Source organism: Echeneis naucrates, chromosome 6 (assembly GCF_900963305.1).
Source record: "Echeneis naucrates chromosome 6, fEcheNa1.1, whole genome shotgun sequence".
NCBI classification, from domain to species: Eukaryota; Metazoa; Chordata; class Actinopteri; order Carangiformes; family Echeneidae; genus Echeneis; species Echeneis naucrates.
In genome coordinates, this window is record NC_042516.1 from 13,497,385 (window position 1) to 13,525,087 (window position 27,703).

At 40.9% G+C, this 27,703-nt stretch overlaps 3 protein-coding genes across 4 annotated transcripts; 1 reads left to right on the forward strand and 2 right to left on the reverse strand.

The window, feature by feature from the left end:
* The first annotated feature begins 758 nt into the window (after positions 1-758).
* Positions 759-9,081, forward strand: cdh17 (cadherin 17, LI cadherin (liver-intestine)). Its single transcript, XM_029505081.1, has 18 exons — positions 759-806; positions 1,263-1,358; positions 1,841-1,978; positions 2,091-2,226; positions 2,536-2,694; positions 3,065-3,217; positions 3,651-3,856; positions 3,985-4,116; positions 4,222-4,372; positions 4,922-5,131; positions 5,213-5,289; positions 5,375-5,563; positions 6,001-6,245; positions 7,593-7,723; positions 7,888-8,112; positions 8,394-8,504; positions 8,754-8,870; positions 8,987-9,081. The coding sequence occupies exons 1-18, from the start codon at positions 759-761 to the stop codon at positions 9,079-9,081; spliced, it is 2,619 nt and encodes an 872-aa protein (XP_029360941.1).
* Positions 9,082-10,816: 1,735 nt separating this feature from the next.
* Positions 10,817-19,537, reverse strand: pdp1 (pyruvate dehydrogenase phosphatase catalytic subunit 1). The gene is made up of 9 exons (XM_029504174.1): positions 19,459-19,537; positions 18,185-18,487; positions 17,936-18,103; positions 17,375-17,586; positions 16,938-17,019; positions 15,595-15,689; positions 15,330-15,498; positions 15,034-15,252; positions 10,817-14,427 (listed from the first exon to the last, which is right to left on the reverse strand). Exons 2-9 carry the CDS (start codon positions 18,434-18,436, stop codon positions 14,047-14,049), a joined length of 1,578 nt encoding a protein of 525 aa, XP_029360034.1. The 5' UTR covers positions 18,437-18,487; positions 19,459-19,537; the 3' UTR covers positions 10,817-14,046.
* A 909-nt stretch (positions 19,538-20,446) lies between these two features.
* tmem67 (transmembrane protein 67) lies at positions 20,447-27,505 on the reverse strand. 2 transcript variants are annotated; one of them, XM_029504603.1, is made up of 28 exons: positions 27,295-27,505; positions 26,584-26,672; positions 26,362-26,452; positions 26,097-26,196; positions 25,790-25,853; positions 25,623-25,694; positions 25,474-25,536; positions 25,149-25,303; positions 24,905-25,013; positions 24,713-24,799; positions 24,437-24,502; positions 24,199-24,352; positions 24,003-24,123; positions 23,795-23,900; positions 23,587-23,643; positions 23,387-23,485; positions 23,190-23,288; positions 22,803-22,889; positions 22,589-22,688; positions 22,343-22,482; positions 22,112-22,252; positions 21,889-21,969; positions 21,688-21,804; positions 21,487-21,603; positions 21,298-21,405; positions 21,044-21,146; positions 20,805-20,947; positions 20,447-20,722 (listed from the first exon to the last, which is right to left on the reverse strand). In XM_029504603.1, the coding sequence occupies exons 1-28, from the start codon at positions 27,497-27,499 to the stop codon at positions 20,642-20,644; spliced, it is 2,955 nt and encodes a 984-aa protein (XP_029360463.1). In that variant the 5' UTR covers positions 27,500-27,505; the 3' UTR covers positions 20,447-20,641. The 2 variants fall into 2 exon arrangements, 1 of the variants encoding a protein (XP_029360463.1); XR_003840856.1 differs by lacking the exons at positions 20,447-20,722; positions 20,805-20,947 and having other exon boundaries at positions 21,298-21,397.
* Between the last annotated feature and the right edge of the window lie 198 nt (positions 27,506-27,703).

Here is a 27,703-nt window from a genome sequence, read left to right on the forward strand (position 1 = left end):
TGAAATAATTCTTATGCCAACAATAAATCCTTCACTTCATGCATTCTGAAAGTCAGTTAAATTGTAGCAGTAGTAGTGACTGGTGATGATGGTTATTGGTAATATAAACTATATTTATCCAAAGTCCTAACGTCAAACATGCAGACAAGAATTAAAAATTTATATATATTCAAGTACAGAAATAAATTTGTGTTTTGCTAATTAAAAGAGTCAGTTAACGTTGGTGACCATAGACTGCTGTGCTACAAAAAGGTCAGTAGCCAGCACTCAATGTCACCTTCACTTTTCTGTGGTTGCGGACTTCACCTGTCAAGGCCCAGGGACACTCAGACTTTGTAATTCATCACTGTGTTCCTGACAAACTTGTTAAACATTCATTTTCTGGGTGTTATTTTATTTTGACATTAATGGAAGTCAAAAAATGAAACTAAAGATCTTTCTTTTGGGGACCTGAGTCATATCCAAACTTTGTTGGAGTTACAGAGGGAGAATAAGACACCTAAATTTAGTATTGATTAAGTTCCTGGCTTCCAGTTTGGTGAAATCCAGAGACAGTCAGGGTTTCATGGTTTCTGAATGACGTGGGTAACAATAATTGCTTTGCATTCTTTATTATTTCTACAAGAAGAACAAATGAATTTAACAGTGAGTATTATGGCTTTTTGACATCCCTCTGTATCTTCTTCAACCTCCCGTCCCCCATACCTCCTCCTCTTCCTCTCGTCCTCCTTCTTTTTCTCCATTCCCAGCCTGTGATCATGACGCCCATCGTGCATCTGTTGCTGCTCCCACTCCTGCTTAGCATAGTGAGTATATTGGTGCCAACGGTGCTGACAGCGCCTGCAGTCCTTCAATACATATTCATAAACACCCAGTTACACAGACCTGTTAAAAGGTCTGTGAATCAGTGTGTGTGGATTAATCCAGAGATATAATCAAATACAAATCAATTTTGGAGAGAGATTGGGAGAGAGGAGGTTAGATTTTCTGCATTAGCTGCTTTTTGTACAGCTAAAATAGTTTGAAAGGTTAAATCTCATAACGCCGTTAAAGGTGTAGGTTAACTGTAAGTTTGTCTATAGACTTTGCTCTCCTGGCCTCTGGTGGAGTATATGAATAACTGGTTGGCGACCTGACTGCCTTCAGCCGCAGGTTTGCTTAAATGAAAAGGACAAATGTGGGCGTGAGTGTGAGAGGTTCAGTTTTACCTCCGCCTGTACTGTATTCTGTGATCTTTCACCTCCCTGTCTGTGCTCTGATAGGCTGTCGGGAAGAATCTGGAGGAAAAGCAGGGCCCGTTTGAGAACACGGTGCTGGATGTGCCAGAGGGGACACCGGTCCCATATCCCATTTATCAGGTGGGACACAAATGTTAGCAGAAGTGCCAAGTAACATTTACTGAAATACGCTTACATTTTATACTGCATACCTGTACTCTACAATTTTTTCTCAGGGATTGTCTAAAACATTTTTTAAATTAAGATTTTATATTAGGATTTGAGGCCTATTTCCAAACAGCAGTGTCTAATTTGAGTCCCCTGCATTTTGGATGTCTATTAGTTGTTTACAGTTCCACATAAGGCAGATTTCACTTCTAAACTGCACGATACTTCACTTAAGTAATTTTGATCACTTAAGAGTACAACAAAATTATGATCATGTTCAGGTCATTATGCAAACAAAAGAGGCTCTCTTAGGTTTGAGAGAACTCTGTTGTCTTAATTCTGAATTTTCAAAGAGAGTTTATTTGGTTTCCCTTCAAATTAATTCTAATAAAAAAAATATATTAATTAACCTTCGTGTCTCCTTGCTTTTCTCTCTCCCAATACTCCCTTCCTAGTTTAAAGTGACCGATCCAAGTGTGAATAATTTCAGACTGAGTGGAGAAGGTAAAGATGACATTCAGATTTCAAAGGATGGGTGGCTCTACTTAGAGAGGGCTCTGGACTGGTCTCAAGACGACCATTACATAATCAAGGTAATGTGGTCTCCCTTTATATAGACAAACATTCAGAAACGTATAGCATCAACACAAGTATTTCTATATAAAGTTATATTGTGTGTGTGTGCGTGTGTGTTAACATATAAAGGTGGAGGCCTTGGCAGACGATGAAGTAGTGGAGGGTCCAGTTTATGTGACCATAAACGTGTTGGACGTCAACAACAGGGCTCCATACTTTAACCAGACTGAATACACGGCTATGGTTCGAGAGCAGAAAGCAGCAGGTGTGTGTTAAAAGTACACAAAAAGAGGAAGAGGAGCAGCTTTGATGCAAAAAACAAGACCGCTAGATGAAAATATACATGGAGGGAATGTGAGGGGGAAACAGTGAGTGATTTTTTTAAAATGTTTTTCTGTAGGATGCCTCTACAGTTAAAAGCTGCTGGACTTCGGAATAAGGCAGCCCTTTTCATGGTTTCTGGCGTACTTCTCTTTGCTCTCTGTGTCAGAGTGGAGAAGCAGTGATGCAGCCTTGACGCGTCTCTATTGTGACCCACCCTGTATGAAAGCGTCTGTCTGGTCTGTTTTACCAGGTGTCCCATTTACCCGTGTCTTTGGACTGGATCAGGACGACCCTGACACTCCCAATGCTCGTCTGCGCTACAGCCTGGTCAGCCAGATTCCCATGAAACAACAGATCCTCCTGTTCAAGATCAACCCCATCACTGGCGAGATCTCTACCACAGAAGAAGGTGCCACACGCACATGCCAGTAAACACACAACCAAAAGCACAGACATGAGTCTAGGCATAGAAACAGAGAACTGGGCGACGTGTCAATGGGAAATTCTATAATCTGTCCATCTCTGCCTGTAATCTGGCAGTACAGTGACACTGTAAATCCAGATTATGTAGCTCATCTTGTCTCCTCGAGATTAACTGTGATTGGAGGCAGATTGCCTGAATGTGTCGCGTTATCTTGAGTGTGTGTGAGCATGTGAATGAGTCTGAGGATCCCTCATCACACACCTGTGAGGGAGTAGACCACTCCCTGTCTATGAAAATACATATGGAATGTGTCAAAGCACGCTCAAAGATGTTTGAAAAATGTTTCGTTCATCAGGAGAACAGATGCTGAAGGCCAGAGAGGGGATCCAGTATGGAAGGAATGAAGATCAGAGCATTGATGCCTTGAAGGCAAAGTTTAACGACTACTGTCCAGGGCAACACACCCCCTATGAGGAAAATCCCTTCTTCACGTGTGTCGAGAGAGCAGGTCGGTGTCAAGCTGTGTCTGCAACAGCTTCAGTTAATGTTACTGCAACTATTTAGATACTAACACATCTTTCACTCTAAAATTTGCCCGTCCTGTTTTCACAAGTGCACACAAGTTGTGTTTACCTTGGGTTTCTATAATATGAAACAAATTCAGATTCATATATGAATACAGTTGATGAACTAAAACAAGATGTCGTCTTGGACTGGGAATCTGTTACTTGCATTTCTCCCAATTTGATAATTTAAACAAAATTAATTAGGTGATTCCTTTATAATGAAAATAACTCGCAGCAGCTCTACTTTAGATTTGATTATGAAAAATTACAAAAAAAAATATAAGATAAGATTTATGTGTGGAGTTTTTGTGTGTGTGTGCTTTTTTTTGTTGCCTGTTCAATGGTTCTAACTTGAACTGTTCTCTGTGGTGTCAGAGAAGAGGAGGAGGAATGTGGACCCCCAGGAGGACCCGGACTACACTCTGTTTGTGCGTGTGCAGGACATGGAAGGACAGTCAGAGAGCGCGCTGAGCGGAAACACCAGAGTTAACATTGTTGTGCAGCAAAACCTGTGGGTCAAACCCAGACCAATACATATTGACGAGAACTTGCAAGTAGCATATCCTCTGAATATTGCGCAGGTGTGGTGAGATAAACGTGACAAATTCTGCACAAACCTCACAAATGCAGACATTTGAAAGTACAAACTCTCATTATATGTACTGCGTATCTACTCCTCTGTGCATCCCTCCCCTCTCTCTTGATCCAGGTCCAGTCTAATGACCCTGACGCCATCTACACCTTAGTGCAGAAAGAGAAAGAGCTGAAATTCCCCTTCCAGATTGCAGAAAATGGCAGCATATTCCTAACAGAGATGCTAGACAGAGAAGACAAGGACATGGTACCTGACACCTTTTTATTTAGTTCATGAATCTCATTAAATCCGATCAATATATCGAGTAACTTGTGGGATTTGTCTTTAAACTTCTGCTGGTTATGCTTTCAGTACATCCTTGTGGTGATGGCAAAGGACGAAAGTGGCGAAGAAGTGGACCCGCCCATGGAGATTCACGTCTTGGTGCAGGATTTGAATGACAATGCACCAGTGTGTGAAAATGCGGAGACTGTATTTGAGTTGCAGGAAAATGAGCCTATAGGTAAGAAACATGACTCATTCATGTGCTTGAGCGGCCTCTTTCAGTCAAAATGTTTTTGTCTGCGCACATGATTAATTGCACACTCAGAGTTAGAATAGTCAGCTGTCACATTCGTCATTATCTCCTTTTTCAATGCTATTATATTCTGCTAAAATGTATGCAAGTTTAGAATTATGTGTGAAAACTTTACTGGTGTCTGAAACTGGCTGCAATGGTAATAACAACTGAACTCTAACAGTTATAAAGTATATCAGAGAAATTTAGCAATTTGGAGAATTTAGTGCCACATTCATTGGCGTGCATGGAAATGAGTTTATACCGAAGCAAAAATCAGGTCCATTTCCTTTGTTATCGGAAATAAAAGAAAAAGAACTGTAACACTCCATTCAATGTTCAAATCATACACAAATAACTTACTCAAATGATTCTGAATCCTAAATGTAATTTCAGATAATATATTGTTCACTATGTGCTCACCTCTTCAGTTGAAGAACATTTATTTGAAAATTGATAAATAGCTTTTTACTCTTAAGCTCTGTGTGGTTCCAGGCAGCCTGGTTGGAAACCTGACGGCCCATGATGCCGATGAAGCCGGGACACTAAATGCTCAGATAACTTATTCCATCATGTCCCAAAATCCCCCCACAACACCTATGGTCTTCTCCATTGATGCTGCTTCTGGAAGAATTCAGGCACTGAGCTCACTGCAGCGTAAACAACAGCAGGTCTATCACCTCAATGTCCAAGCCAGCGACCCAGGTAACACGCACATCGTGATGAGGACGTGTGAAAGTATGGTTTTCACTCCGCACTGTGGTAATGGTAGCATTTGTCTCACAGTTTTCAGCACAGAGTGCAAAGTCGTCGTCAAGGTCATTGATGTCAACAACGAGCTGCCTTTGTTTGAGAAGACGGATGTGAGTATTTGCACCGGTCTGGCTCTCATTTCTTTTGCTGTTTAGCTGATTTTCCTCATGTTCCTGTGTCTGAATGTGTGTCCAGTATGGCAACTACACTCTGGCAGAGGACACCCCAGTTGGACACACAGTGACGACCATCAGCGCAACAGATGCTGATGACCCAGACAGCGGCAGCGCCTTCATTGAATTCCACATCTCTGCTGGGAACAACGGCGATGTTTTTGCCGTGGAAACAGACGGAAATGGTGTCGGCCAGCTGGTCATAGCTCGGGTACAGCATATCCATTCTCTTCTCTCCTACACATCATCATTGGGACACAGCGAATCTGAACTTTGCTCTTGTTAACTTAAAAGGTTCCCACTTTTATTTCATCGTTTGTACCTGTTCGGTCTGGTCTTAATGTGGTAATACCACTACACAACCCCCTGATTAATCAGACAATTTAAAATATTCAATTTAAAGAATGTACCATTTCATCGATAAAATGTAATGACAATGGCTGCCTGCACTGAGGTTAAATGTAAAAGGCCTGCTCTGTACAACACCTGCATGCCACTGAACTCCTACTAGTTGAATAACAGATGAAACGGACTGTGCAGATCCTCTAAGTAATTCCTACAGCTCATTATCTCATACAGCATTCTGCTGTGACCTTCAAAAATATTCTCTGCTTCTCTCATATAACCAGCCTGTTTCTCACCCAACAGCCTTTGGACTTTGAGTTGTCTTCCACCTACAAGCTTCAGATTGATGCTCGTAACAAGGAGCCACTCCTGAAAGGCCTGGAGTATGGCAGCGAATCCACAGCCTTTGTTTCTGTGTCCGTCACTAACATAGACGAAGCCCCGGAATTTGCTGTGGACATCATGGAGGTGACTGTGCCTGAAAACATCACCAAGGGATCAGTGATTTTGACTGTGGAGGCAAAGGACCCAGAGGGCAAAGAGATAAGGTGAACACACACCAAGAGCTGCTCAGTGCATAACATCCACGGCATCAGTCCATCATACAGCTAAGAGGAGCAAAAACAATAACACAATATGACTGAAACAGTCTTTTGGACCCCCATGAAGGACAATAAACAAATAAATCTGTAGTTCAATCAAACAAAAGAATTTTATCAAATCAAATCAAATGTTACTTATTCAGTGCTAAATTATAACAAAGATATCTCAACGAGCTCATCATATATATCAGGACAATCCCAAACTCTTAGCAATAACAGAACTATGCAAACAGTCATGGTGAAATGGATTGACGGGTAAACAGCCTGACAGCCTGTCAGAGGAGGCAGCTTAACAGTCTTCTAATTCAGGCTCAGGGGGCGGGGGCTTCATCATCACTGTTGTTGCAGCTCATGATCCAAGTAGAAAAGTAAAATGTCATCACACTATCAACCATCCCTCTGTAAAGGCTGTGACAACTTGATGCTCTCTGCACACGCAACCATTGTTGCAGAGGCAGCACAAGGTTATTATCTATGTACGAGCCTGCCAGGTGCTTGACCTCCTCTCTGTATGCTGTCTTTTTATTTTCGGTGCGGTGTCTAATTTATCTTAAATCTGGCAGCACACTTGTGCAATAGCAAAGTAAACAGCAGTGAGCTGAGCTCATAGTTTGTGGGTCGGTTCCAGTACTCAACATTAAGGAGCCTGAACTTCTTCTACAAGCACGCATTGACTGGAGTCTTCCAGTTAGGAAAGTCAAAATCCAGCAACAGGTAGAGGTGTGCAGCCGAAGCAGGGAAAGTTTCTCCACTAGACTTGTAGAACAATATTATAATGGATTATGTATGCTAAGGCGACAGCAGTAGCAGTGTATACATGGTCCAAAAAATGAATTTCCTTCTGTGATAAGACACGATTATAAGTCTTAAAAATAAGTAAACAGAGTGTGTAAGCTCGCTCATTACTTCTTTCCATCTGTTCCCCACCATCCTGTTAAAATGTTCAATAGATTTATGATTTTAATGAATTATTTTGACAGTTGTAGCTGCTAACAGTATAAAACCAAACACAGATTTCAAAGTGTCCTCTTAGAAATCTAATGAAGAAGCTTTCTTCATTTTGTGCTGTAACCACTGAGCTTTACTCTAAGATGTACTGAATGATAACAGAATGAAGAAAAATCCCAACATTGGTGTCAAAGCTTCACTAGATCAGACTTTGTTTGGGCCATCGGGGTTACCCAAAAAAAGACCAGTGATTAGCATCAGTCCAGTGTGTGCTCAATCATGGATGAATTTCATTTGTGTGTGTGTGTGTGTTCCTTTGTGTCCAATTCCGACCTTGTTGTTCAGATTTAAGTTGGACGGTGACACACATGGCTGGCTGGAGATCGATGCTGCCACAGGAGCGATCAAGACCAAAGGTCATCTCGACAGGGAGGTTGCCGAGGCTTTGGAACTCACTGTCACTGTGTTCGAGAAGGGTGAGATGCTCGATGATGATGATGATGATTCTGAAATGACAAAAGTGCTGTTGGTGGTAGTAGTGTGGTAAAATGATAGTTCACATATGAAAAGTTTAAATGCGTTGTGGGATTTGACATTGACCGGTCCCCTTTTTGACAAACTTGCTGTTCTCTCTTTGCAGAGAACCCAGAGATGTCCACTGAACATGCCCTGTCTGTGAGGCTGCTGGATGTGAATGACAACGTCCCCAAACTTACAGAGAATCAGGCTTTCGTCTGCATAGGCAAGCCTAAACCTGTCATCCTCAAGGCCCAGGATGCAGACAGCAGCCCATTCTCCCAGCCCTTCAAATTCACTTTGGCCATAAACAAGAAGTCACCCAACTGGGAACTGATCACTGTTGACGGTGTGTTAACGTCCTATGTTTGTTGGGTTGTTTTTTTTTTTTTTTTTTTGGTCTTTCATATCTATATTGAGACATTGAGTGGCACAAAGGTTGACAGGACGAAGGGAGAGCGAGGAATGACGTGCAGCAGGGGTCACAGTCAAACCCAGGATGCTGTGATAAGTGGCGTGCGCACCAACCACTCACCTACCTGTGATGCCAAAAGTCATGGTGTACATCATGAGGTGGGGTAAGACTCTGACATCATCCTTGTGTGTGTGTGTGTGTGTGTGTGTGTACAGGTACAACAGCAAAGCTGATCCTGAAAAAAAAAACAACTGAGGAGAAAACCTTCTCACTCCCCATCAACATTAAAGACAGTGCAGGTTTAGGAGTCACGCAGCCATTCGAGGGTGAGTCCATCATCTAAAACATGTACATATAAAACCAAAGAAAGATGAAAAGCATCAACAAATTGACTGCTGTAACAATTCAAATTTTACTGGTTGGTTTCATTGTGTTTCACAGAAAAAAGAAAAAAAAAACTGTTGAAATGATAGACATGTTTTTTTTGTTTTGATTAACAACAGTCTCATCCTCATGTCTTAACATTCAGTGATGTGTGCTTGATGCACACGTGTGTCGCTTTCTCCTCTCCACAGTGAAAGTATGTAACTGTACAGAGCTTGGCTACTGCTACTTGGCACCAGAAGACCGAAGCTTCAGTTACGGACTGGGACCGACTGTTGGGATCCTGGCTGGCACTCTGGGATTCTGCAGTAAGTCTGGCAATCAAAAGTCCCACCTAAACCCGCCAAACCAGCATCTGATGCTGTCAGACGCTGGGTTGGTGCTGCCTGCTGCTGTAAATGACCTCTGTTTCTTTTTCTTGCAGTTATTATCTTCATTATAGCAATCAAACAGATTAACAAAGACAACAAGAAGAAGAAAACCCGAGCTGCCGAGGAAGAGACGAACGCCATGATGTAGAGAATACTACACACACACACACACGTTTATTTTAGATTATTTTATTTTTATTTGTAAGAGACTGCAGACTTCATTGAAATGTCAGGTGGCCCCATGCAAATCAGACATTAATGCCTACCTACTTGACTTAATTTATTAAGATGTGACACCCAGACTTTGGTTTTTTCATTAGTGGTTTCATCATCTCACATAATTCAATTAGTTTTTGGCTCAGAACTTTTTTTATATGTTGTCTTCTGCTTTACTGTAACAGCCAACAAACAATAATTAAACATTTTGCAACAGCCTTGAAAAAATCTTATATGTCAAACAACATCTTAAACTCGGAGCTTCGCTGCGGTCACAGAATAATAAATGATGTGTTTTGTCATACAAGTGTCCTAATAAAGTCCTAATAAAGGAAGTGGGAACCACTTTAGTTTTCACATCAGCTTTGCGTCTGTGTGTGTGTGTTTGTATCTAACTGTGTGGGTGCATGCACATGTCAGGCTGGACACTCAGTGCTGCAGGTGATCTTGGGCTGGGAGGCAAAACACTTCACGATACTCACAGTTTCCTGTCTGTAGCTTTTCTTGACGTAGCCTTCTGTTCACATTTTTGACAAGCAGTTTGCAGTCCATTCCCCCTCCCCTCTACCCCCCCTTCCTCCCTCTGAGTCATCTCTGTGACAGTGGGAGACAAGCCACAGATTGTTAGTTGTGCTGAAAAGAGAGTGGCATGGTTGTGGGCTTTTGTGCAGCACAAAAGGGTAGTGACATAAAAAGACACATTCTGAGCAGCAAGACGAACATATGTTGACACATGTGCTGCCATGGTCATGCATCCTTCGAGTCCATGTGCCCAATGGTGAGTTTCTGTGTGTGTGTGAGGGAGCGAGAGAGAAAGAGAGTGTGTGTGTTTTTGGGGTGACTCATCAAGTGGCCTGCTGCAGCTTTCACAATTCAAACAGGAAAACAGAGTGAGAGGATCAGGAGCACACTGAGCTGCAGCCTCATAACAACAAGCTCAACATGGCACATCTCCAGTGTTTATGTCTGCGCTCTCTCCTCACCTGTATCCCAGCGACACTTTCCACAACAACACACACACATACACACACACACACACACACACACAAAGTCCTGGACGGCTGGTAGGAGACTTTAAAAAATTGAGGTACAGAAGAGAAGAACTGGAGGAAAAACAGCTGTGAGACGGATGGTGTGACCGCCTCAGTATGTCAAACCTCTCCATCAGCAGGCTTTTATCCTAATATAGAGGTACTAACGCATCACACTCACGGTCAACAAAGATCACTTAGTGCAACACCAGGCCAGATTGAGTCAATGTTAAAAGTTACAGTTTCCCAAAAACAGTTTTTGGTTGTATTTCACATTATAAACGTTGACAACAACTCCGTTACAGCAGCCACAAGAAATGCCGTATAACAAGGTTACATCAGCGTGATGCTGATGCTGAAAAAAATCTCAATATAAATTATTGGTATTAATATTGTCAGGTCAGATATGAAATGAAATGGTTCAAAAATTGTTTCCATGGCAACTGTGGTCATTCTTAGAGTTAGTTTCTGGTCTAAACCTATTAAAAACACAAACAATTGTGTGACAACAATTTTCCTCAGTTTTGTGTTGGCGTCTGCTGTAAATAATATTGAGTCAGTTTGTTTTGATGGAAGGATTTTTATTACATTTCCTTAATCCCAAATGTAAATAGATTTCAAAAGCGTCATTCTGCCTTTCTGAAGGAGTCCTGGAAAAAACATCTTTACCACAACGGAAATGAGGCACACTGCCCAAAAAGTGACGTGGAGGTGTTTGTTTTCAGTAAGTCACCTATAAACCAAACACACCAGTGTGTCAGTGTGAGGCCGCTTCCTCTAAACTGTGATTACAGCATGGGTGAGGTTATTAAAAGGTGAAGACGGGTAAGATTCGGTGCTCCTGAGGGAATAGGGACCGTAAACAGGGTTTGATCCCTGGCAGATTCTCCCTAAATGTTTGTGACAGTTTAAACTATGCAGATTTAAGTTTGTGTTTTTAAAATAACTAAAAGTCAGCTGTTAAATTGCATTAGAAGTTGTTTCTCATTTTATAGATTGTAGAAGTTGTTACTGAATGAACAGAACGAATTATATAAGTAGTTCTACAGGTTAAGTGCCACTAACAAACTATCAAACCTTGATAGATGATTTAATGACTAAATTGCAGCGCCCTGACAGGTCAACACCAGCAGAGAACTAAAAACACAATCCGTTATGTGTAGCTCACCCCCACTCACACGCAGAGCCTGTATAATCTCTGTGTGAATGATTTATCTGTTTCTAATTGTTTACATGCTCCCTATAAATGAACTAGAGGGGGTTAAAGCACTGCTGTTTTCTTTAACAGTTTCTTTTGCATTGTGGCTATTTAAAAGCATAATTTATTAATGTATTCAGTTATATTTGGTTATCGAGGTGGTGGTGTTAAAACAGTGACAGTCACACCTCCATTAGGTTCTTGGTCCTTCTGATACTGCAGCGCCATCAAGTGGTGAGAACCGACAACCTCACAATAACTTCATTAAAACTGCTATTTCACTGCCACATGCCACATTAAATGTACTGATGTGTTCTTGGTAATGGAGGGATCAGTGAAGTCTGAGACATGCAGACCTTCCAGGTCTCTTTTAGGATGCTGTGGTCTGATGTGGGACATAGTGTCAATTAAAACATACAACATGTGTATTTGTTGTTTTATTAAACCCTTCTGTGTACAAAACGTAATCCACATAAATTACAACTTATACAGATGCCTATAGATATGTGTAACATAGTCCTAAAGCTGAATAAATAACCTTGATATTCAAAAAGCTTGTTTTAAATTTACATTTTGCTCATTTGTTTGGGTGTAAATAAACACTGTCATGTCCCCATAGGTAGTGTTTAGCTGGAAATGATGAGAGTGATCTGTTTCAACTGCTGCCATTACCATCATAATGAAATCTGTGTGTAACTGTCAACCACACTGCTAATGACCTTCAAAAAGCAAGGCTTCACAGCTAGAATAAATTTCAGTTAGTGTCTACTTTCACCAGAACACATACTGTGACTCAACCAGTTGCCCTGGCAAAATTACTGCTGCGAAATGGATAATACTTTACTGTATAATAATCAAGTGGTAACGTCACGTGTGCAAATCACACTACCTGCAGTGGTAGAGTTTATTATTGGATAAAATAAATTCTGTGAGTGTGCAAATTTGTTTTTGCTTCATATTCCCGCCAACCCTCAGGGTGAGAAACAAAAGTATGCTCCAGCTCAGTGGTTGCCAATCTTGTTTGGCTTGTAACCCTTTAAAGTGTATTCTTATTTACTTGTGTTCCCTCCTTCAAGTTTATTGCTCTGCTCAAAATACAATTTCTAAGCAGCTGAGCCACATTTTTTCTCAGGTTGTCTTCAATTTTTAGAAGCCCAAAGAGGAAACTCTAGTATTTTTTTAAAAGAAACAAACATTTTGGAGAGAGGTAATTTTAGGTATCAGAATTATTTTGTCTCTGCCTCATAATCATCTTGTATCTTCAGACACACTGGGGAAGCCACATAGGACAACATAGTTTGCTGGAGCAGAGTGGGTAGAATCACCCAAATACTCTGATGGTTTAAGAGTATCTTGTTGGATGAAACACACAAAGAAGCAAAAACAAACAGATGCAATAGCCCTTTGTTGTAACATCAGTCCTTCGTGTGCACAAACAGCAGGTAAAGTGAAAAAGATGTGGCTGTAAAAGAAGAAAAAAAACCAGAGACCAGAAAAACAAGCGTTGTTGAGGCACATCAGAAAAACGTGTGTTACGCCTCTTTACACGTAAAGTCCTGATCTTCAGCCTCTTTGGAATTTCTATGCTTGCAACCTTGCTGAGCATTTCAGTAAGCAAGGTGGTGAAACTTTTGGCACAAAAATTATTCAGTAACTGGAACTCATCATCTTTGCTGATGAGCAGGTATGAAGCTGCTGCAGAATATTGCCATAAATAACATGTTATATAAGAGGATTGTAACTTCATAGGAAACTGGATGACGTAGAGCTCTGAATAAAAACATACAAATTCTGTACATAAACAGAATTACTTTGGCAAGAAGAAGCAAGTGAATCCTGCACTAACTAACACTAACACAGTGACCTTCAGCCAGTATGCCACAACTAAAATCTTTTATGCCTCTTATGAACAAACCTGTTGAACACTGAAAGTGCTGATAGCACTGATAGCGATAGTGTGGACAGCTAAACTCTCTTTGGCAGTACAAACCAGCTCCTCCAGTAGCAGATGGAGTTACTCCAGCAGGTGGGTTTAGTTTGCTGGATGTAGTTCTCTGGCAGATTTACTCGGATGCTTACTGCACCAACCTCTACTGTGTCAGCAGGTGGACGGTTACACTGATGTTATCAGATTAGACACCTTGACTTAAATTTGAGATACATTCACAAGGCTTCAAATCATAATGCTCCCACCACTGCATTTCCTCTGAGGGAGAATATTTCTATATTAAATGCTCTCCCTTCACCAACCCATAGAACATTTATCCAGTAGTGCTGTGAAGTGGCTGTTTCAGCTCTTCCTCCATTGTGTCCATCACACACCAGCTCTATGTAACCATGCTCCATAGTTTGGGTTGGCACATTCCTTTAGCTGTTACTTTCAGTTTCTTTGTTTTTGAATAATGTTTTTGATATGGACAAAAACATTTTTTGTTACGAGTTAAATTGGACTGTTTTTGTAACAGTGGTAACTTGGAGAAAGATCTGACTGTATTGTAGGACTAACATGCGAAAGTGATTCCGAAAAAAGTGTTCACTCACTTTTTCTTGCCATGTAACAAATCCATTGAAACATTTTCTTTGTACGGCGTGCTTGTAGCTCTGCGTGGCACATTGACAGATGTGTGCGTACCAGTCAGTATGACATCAGTGAATGGCTTGTGAAGACTCAGGACTGTTCTTCCTGTCTCTGGGCTCCAATTACATGGGGGTTGAACTGAGTGATGATGATGGTGATGTCATCACGGTACATGCGGGCCAGCTCCTCGGGCAGCGACAACATTTTTGACAGTCTCTCATGGTCCACTGTCCCAAACTCATTGTTTCCAACCGCATGACGCATCAAGTGGGTGGCCACATTCAGATCCTCGAAGGCCGAAGACACACGAGCTTTCCTCTCTTCAAGAAGCCCCTGCATCTGTCCGAGGGTGACCCGGTAGCCGCCGACTTTGAGTGGCTGATGCTGGTGCACGCCAGTTAAATACTCTCCCACGATACGGACCACCTCTTGTCTGTGTAGGGTCTCCCAGAGGCCGTCAGAGCCGATCACCTGCAGTGAAAGAGATCATACCAATTAGCACCTGAGAGCGTAATCTGCTAAATGAAGTTACTCACATACTCCCTGAATTTGGCACACTCAGGATTAACTCATTAATGGAGCTTCACTCTTGTCATTCTAAGAAATACTGTCACTGTCAAACTAAAAAAAAAAAAAAAGATAAAAAGAAATCCATTCTTACTTTAAACAAACTAATAAAAATCAAATAACATGATATTACAAGCACATAAATTTAATAATTTTCATTTTATAATTTGAGTCAGATCTCAGAATTAATTAGCTGTAAATCATAAATTTGGTGCTCATGTTTATTTAAAAATTTTCAACTAAAAATCAGAAGAAGTGAATGTTTCCCCCTAGCTTTGTGCAGAGGGTGAAGTCTCCTACTCTGGTCCATCACTTCTAAATGACCACACTTCCCTTTTATTGTACGCTCTGATAGCTATAGTTCAGAAGCTGTCTGCTCATCAGTGCTTCGTAGGCAGAGTTCAGAATGGATATTCTTGTCCATCTGGGCATACAATCTCCTAATCTTTTGTCAATAAACATAGAGGATGTATGCAAGTGGTGGAGTTGTGTTGCTGCTTCTTCTCTTACCAGAAAGCGATCCTGTGGCCGTAGTTTATGGTGTATGATCTCAGGTTCAGCGGTCAGGTACGGTGGTGTGTGATAGTTGGGGGGGATGAACTTGGTGTTTTCATTTTCATTGAGCTGGTCAGGTCCCGACTCTAACACACATTTCTGGAGTTCAATGTTCCACTTGAACTTCACATCCCCAAATGCACGGAATGGCATGAGGAGGCCAAGCAGCCTGTCCTGGTGTAAAAGTGAAGAAGAATTTTTACTAAATGCTACTTTAACAAACACACTGAGCAAATTAAAAGGTGCACTACCTGTCGTATAACTGTCTTTCTCTCTGAGGGAGGGTGTTCACCCTGTATCCTAGCCACCTCATCATCATTCTGGGCGTTGTGGTCATTAGACAGTGTATGACAGCTGAATGTGCCATCCTCTTCCTGCACCCCCAACACTGCCCGTGCATCTCCTGCATTGGCTATAAAACTTAAGGAGCAAAGAGGGAAGGAATCACCATTGTACATCAGGGTATGTGTGCTTTGTTGAAATATATGTATGTATTTATGTATGTATTATCCGTACAGGTCTGATCCATCAATGTGAGCCACACAAGCAGTTGCTCCAGAAAAGGCCACTCTCAGAACCCAGTAGTGAAGGAAAGCATTGGGGTCGCCAACCTGTGGGTTAAATTAACAACGTGAGCACATGCACAGCATTATGGTACAACATAGGAGTTTGTGAAAATCCAAATGTCCAGTTAGACAAAATTATAGCTTGAGGTTGGCTTTTCTGTTTTTGTAAACACCATTCCACATATTAACAATTTCATGTAGAATCATAAAGTCTGAATTACATTTATAGCTAATGGCACATGAGCTCTTATTGGGACCATTCATTCATATTCTACCACTTATATGTTTCTGGGTCATGTGGGTGCTGCAGCCAATCACAGCTCACATTGGGCGAGGGCGGGGTACACCCTGGTGGTTGCCAGTCCATCACAGTGCCAAAGACAGACAGACAGAGATGAACAACCACTCACACTCAGACCTATGGATGATTAAGAGTCACCAATCAACCTAAACATTCATGTTTTGGACTGTGAGAGGAAACCCACGCAGGCATGAGGAGAACACACAAACTCCACACACAAAGGCCCCAGGCCCAGGAACCAAACCCACAACCTTCTTGTTATGGGGCTAACCACTGAGCCACCATGCTGCCTCAAGTTTAAATTTGGACATTTACAATTTTCTCTCTGCTGCCATAGCTGAAATTCAATATGTATCATAATGTGTGAAACGAAAGCCCTGCACTCAGAACTAATTTAATGACATGCAATATGAATTTGTTATCAATGCTTTGGCTTTTATTGTCAATACATACAGTGACAAACATATTTTTGAAGTGTTAGTTTGAATTTACATCAAGAAAATTACTATGAAGTTATTTGGACAACTTGTTTGATCCATATGCAATGTCCCAAGGTAAGAACTGCTACATTTGCCACTGTTAGCAAAGGGGCTGATGAAGCTTTGTGAGTTTCATTTACATGAATTAGTATCGCCCAAATGTTAAACAGGTTAAAGAAAACTAAATGAGAACCCCAAACGTCTTAAAGTTAAGACTTTAAGCCTGTTGCTTCAAGGCAGTTTTAGACATAGAAGTTTAAAATATTATGATTTTTAATTTAAGTCAAAGAGACCATTCTGCAAACCACAGTGTTGTTCTAGGTTCAATTTAAGCGCAAAATCTTGAAGTTAGTCTGATGTAAAACAGCCTGTTACTGGCTTTACTTAACAAATTAAAGTGGAGCTCTAATGCTAACTTTGTGTGTGAAGAATATCCAATGTTTTTGCTATTACAATATTCTTTTCGAGTAACCAGCTGCACTGTTTCTCATTAAGAAGGCACACAGCTGTCACCTGAGCTTCCAGAGAAATGTCATTGTCCAGTCTTTTGAAGGCACTCAGCAGCGCCTCACGGGTGTCTGGCACCTCGCCGGGGCTGAAAACACAGAGAGAGAGAGAGAGAGAGAGAGCATTATGTGTAAATTACAGGGTGGATGCAAGAGGCCAAGAACGGACACCAGCAACAGCACTATTGGCACAACAAACAGGCCATTGATGGTGTGGGTGTAAAGATGAAGAAACCAGGAAGACAGGATCGAAGATCTACTACTTCCCTACACTTTATGTCTAGCAAAAGGCCACCCAACGCTGAAATTAGATATCACCTCTGATATTACTGCTGACATTGCTGATAGGCTAAAGTGGTGTATTGTGCAAAGGCAAACACAGAGCTATTGCAATGTAGAAGGCCTTTAGACTCTGGCATGTAACATCCATTGTCTAGCCCTCACCTGGTAAGATCAATCAACTCCTGCCAGTAGGTTCGGAGGCTATTGAAGTAGAGCTTCTGTGCCTCCTTGCTGAAGTAGTCATTGGGGTGTTTGTGCCACTGCAGGATAGGACTGAGGGCCCTGCCAAACTCTACTGCTGCCTCAAGCTCACACAGTGTGTCGTGGGGCATCAGAGACACAGCTATGTAGTAAAACAACCTCTCACTCACGGCCTGGAAGAGAGGACAGAGAAGAGTTGTAGCTTGAAATATCACAAGAGGAAAATAATGGGATATAACAGATAATACGCATGATAAAGAACCATCCAATCCACAGTGGTTAATAGCCTCAAACCTTACAGAGCATGTGGCAAGTACCATTAAATTTTAGACTTGTAAAATTGAACAAACAAATGTAACAGTGACTGAAGAAAATACCCAAAGTAATCTGATAATTTAGTGGTAGTTGAATTTAAAATGTATGATTATTTTCCAACATATAGCATGCATCTGGGTATGTATTAAATTTGACCAAACTAAATGAGCTAGATTTTGAAGTGCATATCGTAAAATAAATCTCTACCTGAGCACAGGCACAACCGGCATGGCCGTCAAACACACCCAGCAGCGTTCCTCGTGTCTTAAGGCAAGTGGCTGCACTGCGACGGTCTTCTATCGGGGCGTTGGCTGGGAGCTGGTTGCTCTCAAAACCCATCACTGATGACACATTCTTCCCATCAAACTCTGGCACCTATAATCACAACATACATGAATGCTATGAATGAAATGTGAATATAGAAATTGCAAGAATTCCATGAATGACTCCACAAACCTTGAAGCTGTACTCATTGGCTTTGAGAATGGAGTTGACCTGTGGAGGGGTTAGGATGTAACTACGGAGGACTGAGGTTGTTTGGTAACTTCTCGATTGTTGGTGACTCTGCCATATGTGGGACGGCGGTCTTGAGGCAGGCTGGTGAACAACAGGTAGGAAATGGGACTGGTGATGTTGGCATGGTAACATGGTGAAGGCCAAGACCCTGGTGCGGGGCAAACCCCTGAGCAGCTGGGATGGCACAGGCATGGCTGACGGAGCACAGAAGGCATGTACACAAGCAGCACACTTCAGATGTACCTATCAAAGAGGTAAATATAGACAGAGCACAGAAGCACAGCCGTTAGAAAGCACCACCTGGATGTCAGTTCACCCACCGGGCACAGAGAACACCCTGACCGTTGGTATGTCATATTAAAGCTTTATGCAACGACACACATGGCTGAAGTTTCGTCATGATTTGTTTTCAGGACAGTTAACTTTGTTGGGTGTGTGAAAATGTGAAGATCTTCTCCACCAGTCGAGCAGAGTAGAGTTACCACTGCCCTCCCCTCCAACCATAGGTCAGCAGCAGCACACGCCTTACCAAAAATAACTTTAGCATGAATTTCAGCCTTGACATTTGGATCTAGAGAAATGTCTGGTTAATGTCTACTGAACCAGATCCTGGCAGCACCTCTCCGGATCATGTGTCTCGTTGCAAAAATCTAAGTATATCTGCATCCCTTCAAGGTGAAATTTACTCTCATGCAGCAGCAGCACAGGAGACGTAACCTCAGCTGGTGCTCAAAAGTTTGGGCTAAAAAAATATCCAAAGGGCCGATTCTGCTTCGCTAGGATGGAGTGACAAATCCTCCAAAACACACAAACTGTATGAGTCACAGAGATCAAGGGGCCTTCGTTGCCCTGAGCTCTGCACGAAAGTTGCCATGTATATTGACATCACTTGCCTCCTCTTGCTAGCAGCAAACCAAATCTGGACAACACAGGGTAAGGTCAAAGCTAGTTGGACAAAGCAGATGATCCGTCTCATGGGCGGACCAGTCTTTCAGTCTTTTGTCAGGACATAACAAAAAATAAGAAACGATCTCTCAACGGACGCTGCTCATCAGCGGAGCAGATCCATGCTAACGGCGGCTAGCTACGTATCGGTTACACCCACCGACGCCGTCAGCTCCCGGAGGAGGAGGTTTCTGTACCCATCGGAGCATTACTGGGCTCAACTAATAATAAACTAAAAGCATCAACTGGGAGCAAAGAGTCGGACTCACCTCAGCAGACAGAGGTGGAGAAGTTACTGGAGTTCATGTCTTGACGCGGAGTTCCGGCTTGGATCATTGTGGAGAGCCGAAGGGCAGACGGGCGCTGATTGGCCGATCGGTAGCTGCCACTGTGACGTCACCGATGCCTCACGCACGGAGCGGTCAGAATGACATTTTCTGAAATCCAGCAAAGATGTTTGAAGAAGTGAAGGTAAAAGTAAAGGCAGCAGGACAGCATGCAACGGGAAAACACATCTTATTTGCTCTTATTATTCCCATTTTATTATGTCGAACTCACTCCTGCCTGTTTGGCCTTGGGCAATAACTTATACACTCCTCTTATTCCCACTATATACATATTTATTTGGGAGCTGTTGAACACCTGAACTTTGTCTTTGGGGCTGAATAAAGTATCTTCAATTCATGACATCAAAGATGCAGATAAATGTCAAATTTAACTAAGCTGTACAAAACAAACCACAGACTGGAATACAAATATGTCTTAAAGGTTGTTCATCTTTGCTGAGGTAAATGTGCCAGAGATCAAAGCTAGTGAAAGAAAACTAGGATGTTTTCTGAAACTTAGATCTTGAAATAAAACCCTGTCTTTTGACTGACCTCTGATCTGATCAAGGTATGTTCACAACATTGAATAGTATATGGTGAATTATAAGAGTTAAAAAACAAAAAAAACAACAACCCAGCAACACGGAAACTGTTGCTGTGCAAAGGAAGCAGACCATTATGTCTATTTTAGCTCATGTGTGACACAATATATTGATATAAAAATTCATTTGGCCATCCTATTAAGCCATAAACCTAATAAATACACACACATTAAAGCTTGTTAAAATTAAAGTGTTATGATATATGTATAGTCTAGTTCATGTTGGAACACAGCTGTGTCACGGATATTTCTTTATTTTATGGTATTAATTCCATATTTATTATCACAAATTTGGAGCAGTGCCTGAAAATTAATCAAGAATGATTTGATATCAAAAACAGTTTATTCAATAAAAACATAAGAATCTTCATAAAAAATGACAATGAAATCAGAAAAGAGCAATGAAAATATTGTGTATGTAAAGAAAAAGTACAAAAAGAGCTGCAGAAGCTATGAACAGTAAACATTTTTTTGAGAGAAATGCTACTAAACAACACTGGCACAAAAATTACTCTGCGGGAAATTTTATATCAGGAATCTCTCATCCACCAGAGTCTTGCCGATGAGGTTCTTCCTTCCAAGAAAATTTCGTATCAGGCGAAATAGCTGGAATGAATGAGATAGTTTTCAGAATATGCTGTTTTCAGAAAACTGAAAGCAACACACAGTATATGTGCTTTATACTGACCATCTGCTGTATGTATGTTAGCACAGCTGCAAGTACAAAGCTCTGAGATGCAAGGTCGACAACGCAGAAAAACAAAGTGTCGAAAATCAGCAATGTGGCCTCATTTCCGTAAAACAGCACGTCACTGAAAGAGTGGGCCTCATCTGAAGAGAATAAAGCAGACCTTATATACACACACACAAATGGGCCTTTATATAGATAAAGAAACATACTACCTGTCTGAACCAAAAAGCCATTACCATTGTAAAATATGCTTTTTTCATTGGGTTCAAGAAACTCCATTCCTATGACCCTCTCAAACACCAGCTTGTCCTTCACTATATAGTCCATGTCAGGGTGAGCCTGGAGTAAATAGGGTGACATGAGAAAAGAAAAGTATGCAATATTTCAATCGCTTCAAGTCAATTGCAACAACTGGTATACCTCTCCGTATACCAGATAAAGCTGGACTGGTTTGACTTGTGCGATTCTAACGAAGTAAATTGGTACTAACATGGTCTATAATGGATCCCAAAAAGTGGTTCATGGTCTGGTAGGCTCTGATGTTCAGATCAGGTTGGTTTGCTATTGATGCATCTATCAGCCTTGATGGCCTGTTGTTCTGGAACACGGAAAAAGTCAAGCATGTAAAACAATTTTTACATTTTTTTCAAAAGGACATAAGAGAGTTGTAAAAACGAACCCTGCTGAGTGGTTCCCTTATCCTGTCATATTGTGCCCGCAGACGATTGGTAAGAGACACCTGAAAGGTCTGGACTTCTGTGTTTGGAAGCAACCCTCTTTGACCACACAGGGACTCCTTCAGAGAGAAAAGACAGAAATCAATAACAGCATAATTATCTGACAGATATTAATACAACAAGCAGTTTAGTGGTGTGCATACTGATTCTCTTTTCAGGTTGTTGCTCATTTCCTCCATGTTTGTATCTGCATGGCCATGCACTGAACGTCCATGAATGTAATAGCCAAAACAACGGTGAGATAAGAGCAGCACAGAAATCTATGTAGAGAGAGGGGGTACAACACTTAACACATTCCAGGCAAGACTAATTGTTTAGTGAAGATGATGCTTTTTGTTTCTTACATTACTGATGGAGCAGAGATCTACAAACTGTCGGATTTTGTCCTCCACAAAGTGCTCATGGAAAACAGTGAAAAAAATCACCTGTAGGAAATGTTAGATTTTTTTAAAAGACTGCTCCACGCTGTATATTTTTGTCATTGAAAAATGAAAATAAAGATCACAAGGGAGAGAGTACAAGTAAGACATGGAAGGAGGAGATGAAGGGAAATGGTGGCAGTTTTACCTGCAGAAGTCCAATGCAGAGCCACAGTGTGGCTGCCAGCCCATAGCGCAGCGTCAAGCTGTACGGAGGAGTGTATGCCTCTGAGGATCGCTGCAAAGTTGGCCAGGGGTCCTTCAGGGCAAGGTTAGAGAAACCCAGCACCTGAATAACACATGGTGACACTCCAGTTATGGTATGTAAGGGAACACAGACAAAAATAGCAAAAAGTGTATAAGCTGCTGTTAAATGTACTTCAAGAAAGAACAGCACAGCCATTATCTGAAAGGTTGGGCTGATCTTGCGGATGGTCTGGATCTCATTCCATTCATTGGCCACAAAGTAGGTCCTCCAAATGCTGACTGGAGAAGGATCACGTTTCGGCTCACCAGAACCTGAAACAGCAGTGAATACAGCGATATGGTGTCTGAAATAAAAGAGCTGAATAATTGGTTCTGATCAAAAGTGAAAATTTAAAACTCAGAGTAAATATGCTAGTACCTTGCACAGTTCTGCTACCTTTGCTCCGTGGCCTCTCCCAGTCAATAAAGAATATATCAACTGACACCTGAAGGAAAAGCTTGTGGAGAAACCGAATAGCCTGGAGACAAAAAAAATGCATAAAACAATATTTTTTCGACATTTACCATAGAAGCAAACCTTTAGCTGTCAAAAACAATACTGCCCATTTTTAAATTTGCACTTCAGGTCTCACCTTGAGAGCAAAGGCGCAACCAATATATGTCACAAATTGTTCCTCCTGAGCAGGGAGTGGTAAAAGCACTGATACAAACTGTTGGGCCTAAAAAGACACATACAAAAATTCATCACAGAATGCAGCCAACAATAATCAAACACTAAATTTATACATTAAAAGGTAGTTGACGAAAAGAAGGAAAGCAAGGAAAGTAACTTGCCTTTAATGTCTAAAGAGTGCAGAGAGAAAAAAAAATGACAACCCCATGCAGAGACATAAGTACCACAATGTTTTTGGAAAGCAATAACGTTTTAATGTCAAATGAAAAACGAAAAGTAGATATAAGTATAACTGTGTGAAAATTATTTATCACATTAATGTGAGTCCCAAAGGAATAAGACTAACCTTGTAAAAGATGAGCCAGTGAAGTCCAGTTCCCACAGTCACAGCAAAGAAAACATTGGCCAGATCTCCAGCATAAAACAACAAAAACCTCACCAGTGTCTAGGGCAGGAGAAAATAGATAAACTAACATTACCTCAAAGTTCTACACCAACATATCGATGGAAGAAGTTTAAATACTGATATTGATGATAAAGTACCTCTGCATCAATGAGTGGAGAGGCGATCCTTCTCTTCCAGCTGACTATCTTCAGCAGGGAGTAAAGCACAGCCACACCGCCCATCACGCCCAGAGCGGTCTGGCACAAAAATGGCATTGAAAGCTGTAAATCATCCTATTTTATTGTGTGCCCTGACATACACATGAACTTTTCAACATTTTATTTATCTTTGTACTTACATCTGTCTTTATGCGTGCCTCATTCTGATCCATCTCATACTCCACAGCAAATGTAGCCTAGAAGACCACAGACTGTAAGTCAATTATTGACTCTTTTTTTTTTTTTTTAGATAAGCCATGGTGACTCATTTTACACTTTTTCTCAAAAAAAAAAAAAAAAAAAAAAAAAGTGAAGGTGTGTGTGTGTGTGTGCGTGCGCCCTACTCACAGACACAGTTTGTGATTTGAGATCTGTGATAAGGACATCTTTGTACGTCACAGTCATTAAAGGCGGATATACTTGTCCTTCCTGGGTGCGTGGAACCAGTTGAAACCTACCAAACACACACAATGGATCTAAATAATATCTAAAATCATTCACAAAAGGAAGATTCATATTTATCATGGTTTGTTAATAATGACATTCGGGAGCCCACCTAATTTTAACACTGCTGGCTACACGGATGACTTTGGGCAAAGAGCTTGTCTCTTTCTCTCTTCCAGAAAGCATGTCAACAAGAAACATACGTCGAGACAGGTACCAGTTCTTCATGCTCTCTGTACAATGACATCATATATTAGAACAAGCATACACGTGCACACACATAAACACGGTGATAAGTTGAATTGCACCTTGGTTGATGAACCGTCCATTGTACTGTTGGTTATACACTAGCGTGGGGAGGGGGAGAAGCTTTCTGTCCTCATCTCCTCCAAGCTCCATAAACACATCGAAGAAAAGTGGCTCATGATGTGTGTCCCACAGTTCTGCTACTAAGAGGTCACACTGCAAAAATACACACGTGACAACTCAGTGTTACAGGAGAATTTCCACTCTATTTCTTAAATAAAAGAGGGCAGAAACACTCACGCTTTGTCGGTAAGCAGTTCCAAAGCTGAAGGCTGCATTCTGCTTAGTTGCTGTTTCTGGACATAGCTAAAAAAAATAAGATTTATTAGCATTGTGTATTTTATATTCTGCAGGAATCACACCTGTATTATTTGCTGTCATACTGTAAAAGATACACAATTGCCACATTGTTGATATGCAAACAATGCATGTGACTTGGTTCTCCTACCAACCAATCCAAGTGAACCAAGCAATTTTACATACAATACATTCCATTACTATCACTTGACACCTTACCTGGAGATTACTTTCTCCTACTGGTTCCCATCTGAGGAACTCTCCTCTCACATTATAGACAGCAGCAAGCAGCTTAATGTCAATGTTCTGTCAGTAAAGAGTATAGGTCGATCAATGCAATATTTTTCTTTGCCATTTTCCCATTGGGAGTTATTTCTTAGTTAAAACAAAGCAATTGGATTTATCACATACCTTCTTTTGTCCTCTGAAACTGAATCCAATAGGAACTGGATCAGTCTGAAGCACTCGACTGGCCAGTCCTGGCTCATCCCCATAGTAAAGCCATGGGAGATTAGCTCTCCTTGGGACAGAGTAAACAAAATGTCAACTTAGTTTGCCCATTAGGTGGACAAAAAAAAAGAACAAACCCAAATTCTATAGCATAAGAGAATGAGGAGAGCTAAAACAACTTGTACATAATAATAGTGTTTATTACCAGTAAGAAATGTCTTGAGTTGAGCTAACAGCAGCCCTTGATCTAAAAATTGAGTTAAAGAGACCACAGGCATCGGTAGACACGCTGCTAAAGGAATGCATGTTCATCACACACATGTTCCCAAGAGCCTGGCATGCTGTCAGGTTGGAATAGACCTGGAAGCACAAAACATATTTCCACACACACAAAAAAAACCTCACAAAATGCCTTAAAAAAAATCATAATTCCACATAATAAAACCATGGCATATCAGTTATTATACACTACAGTTTTTTGCTCATCAAATTCCACTTGTTTCGAAGGTCAAAAAGAGACATAGAATTACAAGGCAGGCTGCAGCTGAGGAGTAGAGGTTTTTCCCAAACCAGGCAGACTGGACACTGAATTTCTGGAAGGCAAACAAAGTAGGAAATACTAATTAGAAAATATCACACTAGGAAAAAAAAAAAAGCGAGAAAGGAAAAGGAGACTCACCAACTGAGCATAGTTGACACTAGGATTCACATTAGTGGATAGAGTGTCTGGAGGAAAACATAATCCGCCTGCCTGGAAAACCAAACATGAACCATTGATGATGATACTACTCTGTTGATTCAAGCGTGTGCATGATGTTTTGAGGGGAAGAGGCTGGCTGAACTCACCAGAATATTAGGCGAGTTGCACTCACAGGAGGTGCTAATGAAGGAAGCCTGACATCTCTGACATCTGAAAGACAATTTCACAGACTGTTCCATTTTTTACATAGTAAATCTGTATCTGCTTTGTTGCTAATGAAATAAATTGTATATACTTCGGGACCCATTGCTCATTAAATTTTGATGTTGCCTCTCACAAAGTCAAAATAGTTTTCATAAAGTAAGATGCCATAGTCAGCTCTTGTGAACGCAAATGTGCATTGTTAAACAGCTGAATATATTTGTGCTTCCACCATATGGTACTGACTATTACCTGTCCTCATTGCTATTTGGTACAGAAAAAGCAGGGGTGTTTCCATTACATGTTTCACACCTGGCCTCCTCCAAAAGACTTCCATTGAGATCCCTTTCCACTGGAAAAAAACAAGTCATGTTTAGCAATATATACACAAAATATACACATTAGCCATAGTGATCCCTCTTTATCCAAAATTCAGAGCAGGAATATTCAATATTATGAGTGTTTTTAAATGTATTCTTGCTAAAATTACAAATTAGTTGTCTCATTAGTGACTCACCCAGAATATTGCCTTGTGGGCACTTGCATTTCCCCTCATCAATTAGACTGTCTGGACAGCGAATACATCCAAATCCATCTTTTGTCACTGCCTGTAAAAAAAGAAAAAGAAAAAGAGAGACAGCTTACTGATCGAGTGTCATTATGACTGTGAAGAAATGTGATGAAAGTGTGTATGGAGTATGACAAAAAAATAAGGATATTAAAGGTAAACTCGACATACAGGCTTGTCAGTGGGACATTGCTGACAAGTAAGGGACGCCTTGTCAGTAGTGAGACTTTGGTACCCTGCTTTGCATATACAGCTGACTCCTGCAGGATGAAGTAGACCAAAATAGTTAGGGAGCACACAGGATGTTGTGTCTATGTTGTGTTGTGTTTATCATTAAATCCCATCCCTTAGCTGACAATACTGTTTTTTCACAAAGTCAGAGAGCAGAGTCAAGAGAAATGTCAAAATTGTCTTCTGACTAGCAGGATAAGCATAATTTGTTTCCAAAAAAAGTAACAGATAAACAAATAAATAAATAATAATAATAATAAAAGTTTGAACTTCAATTTATTTTCACATCGACCAAACAGGGAAATAACAGGTAAGATAAAAGTGGAGAACTAGTCAATAATGAAAACAGCAGTTGTTTATATTGTTGTTGTTGTTGTCTATATTGTTTATAGGGTATTATATTGCATAACTCCTGTTGTTTATGGTTACAGGTACTGACTTTACTCCATAATAATCCACCGGCCTGCCTGTTTTGTAGGTTTTTACCAGCTATTTTTTACCGTGCTAACTATTAGCTAGCTCAGTCTAGCTCCTCTGAGTCGCATCACCTCACAGATCAAGTTAATTTGTTCAAGAGTAAAACTAATACCTGTTTTTAAACTACAGAAACGCGCCTGTGGGTCAGTGTGATACGGTGGGACGTTTACCGACCTGTTGTGCTCCGTTGTTGGTTTGAACCGCACCTTACACACGACAAACTTGAAATATCAAAATATTCTTCCACACCACAATCCGAAGGATTCCTAAAGGGAATAATAAACAGCTGGCAGTGAAACAAATCTATGAATGTTAAAAGAAGTAACATTAGAGGCACTTTGTTTCTGTTCACGACAAACAGTAGCGTCCCCGTCGCCATGGTAAACATCGGTCTTCCTTCTTACCCACAATCCCTTTCCTCTTGCGTGATGACGTTGCTTACAAATTTGCATGTACGACGCCAAAATAAAATTAGAAGAGGAGATGGAAAAAAGGAAATATGTGATGTTTAATTTGTCTTTCCGTTGGAACGAATCCATACACTACGGTCTTCAGTTACCAGGTAGGGTAAAGTCAATAGCCA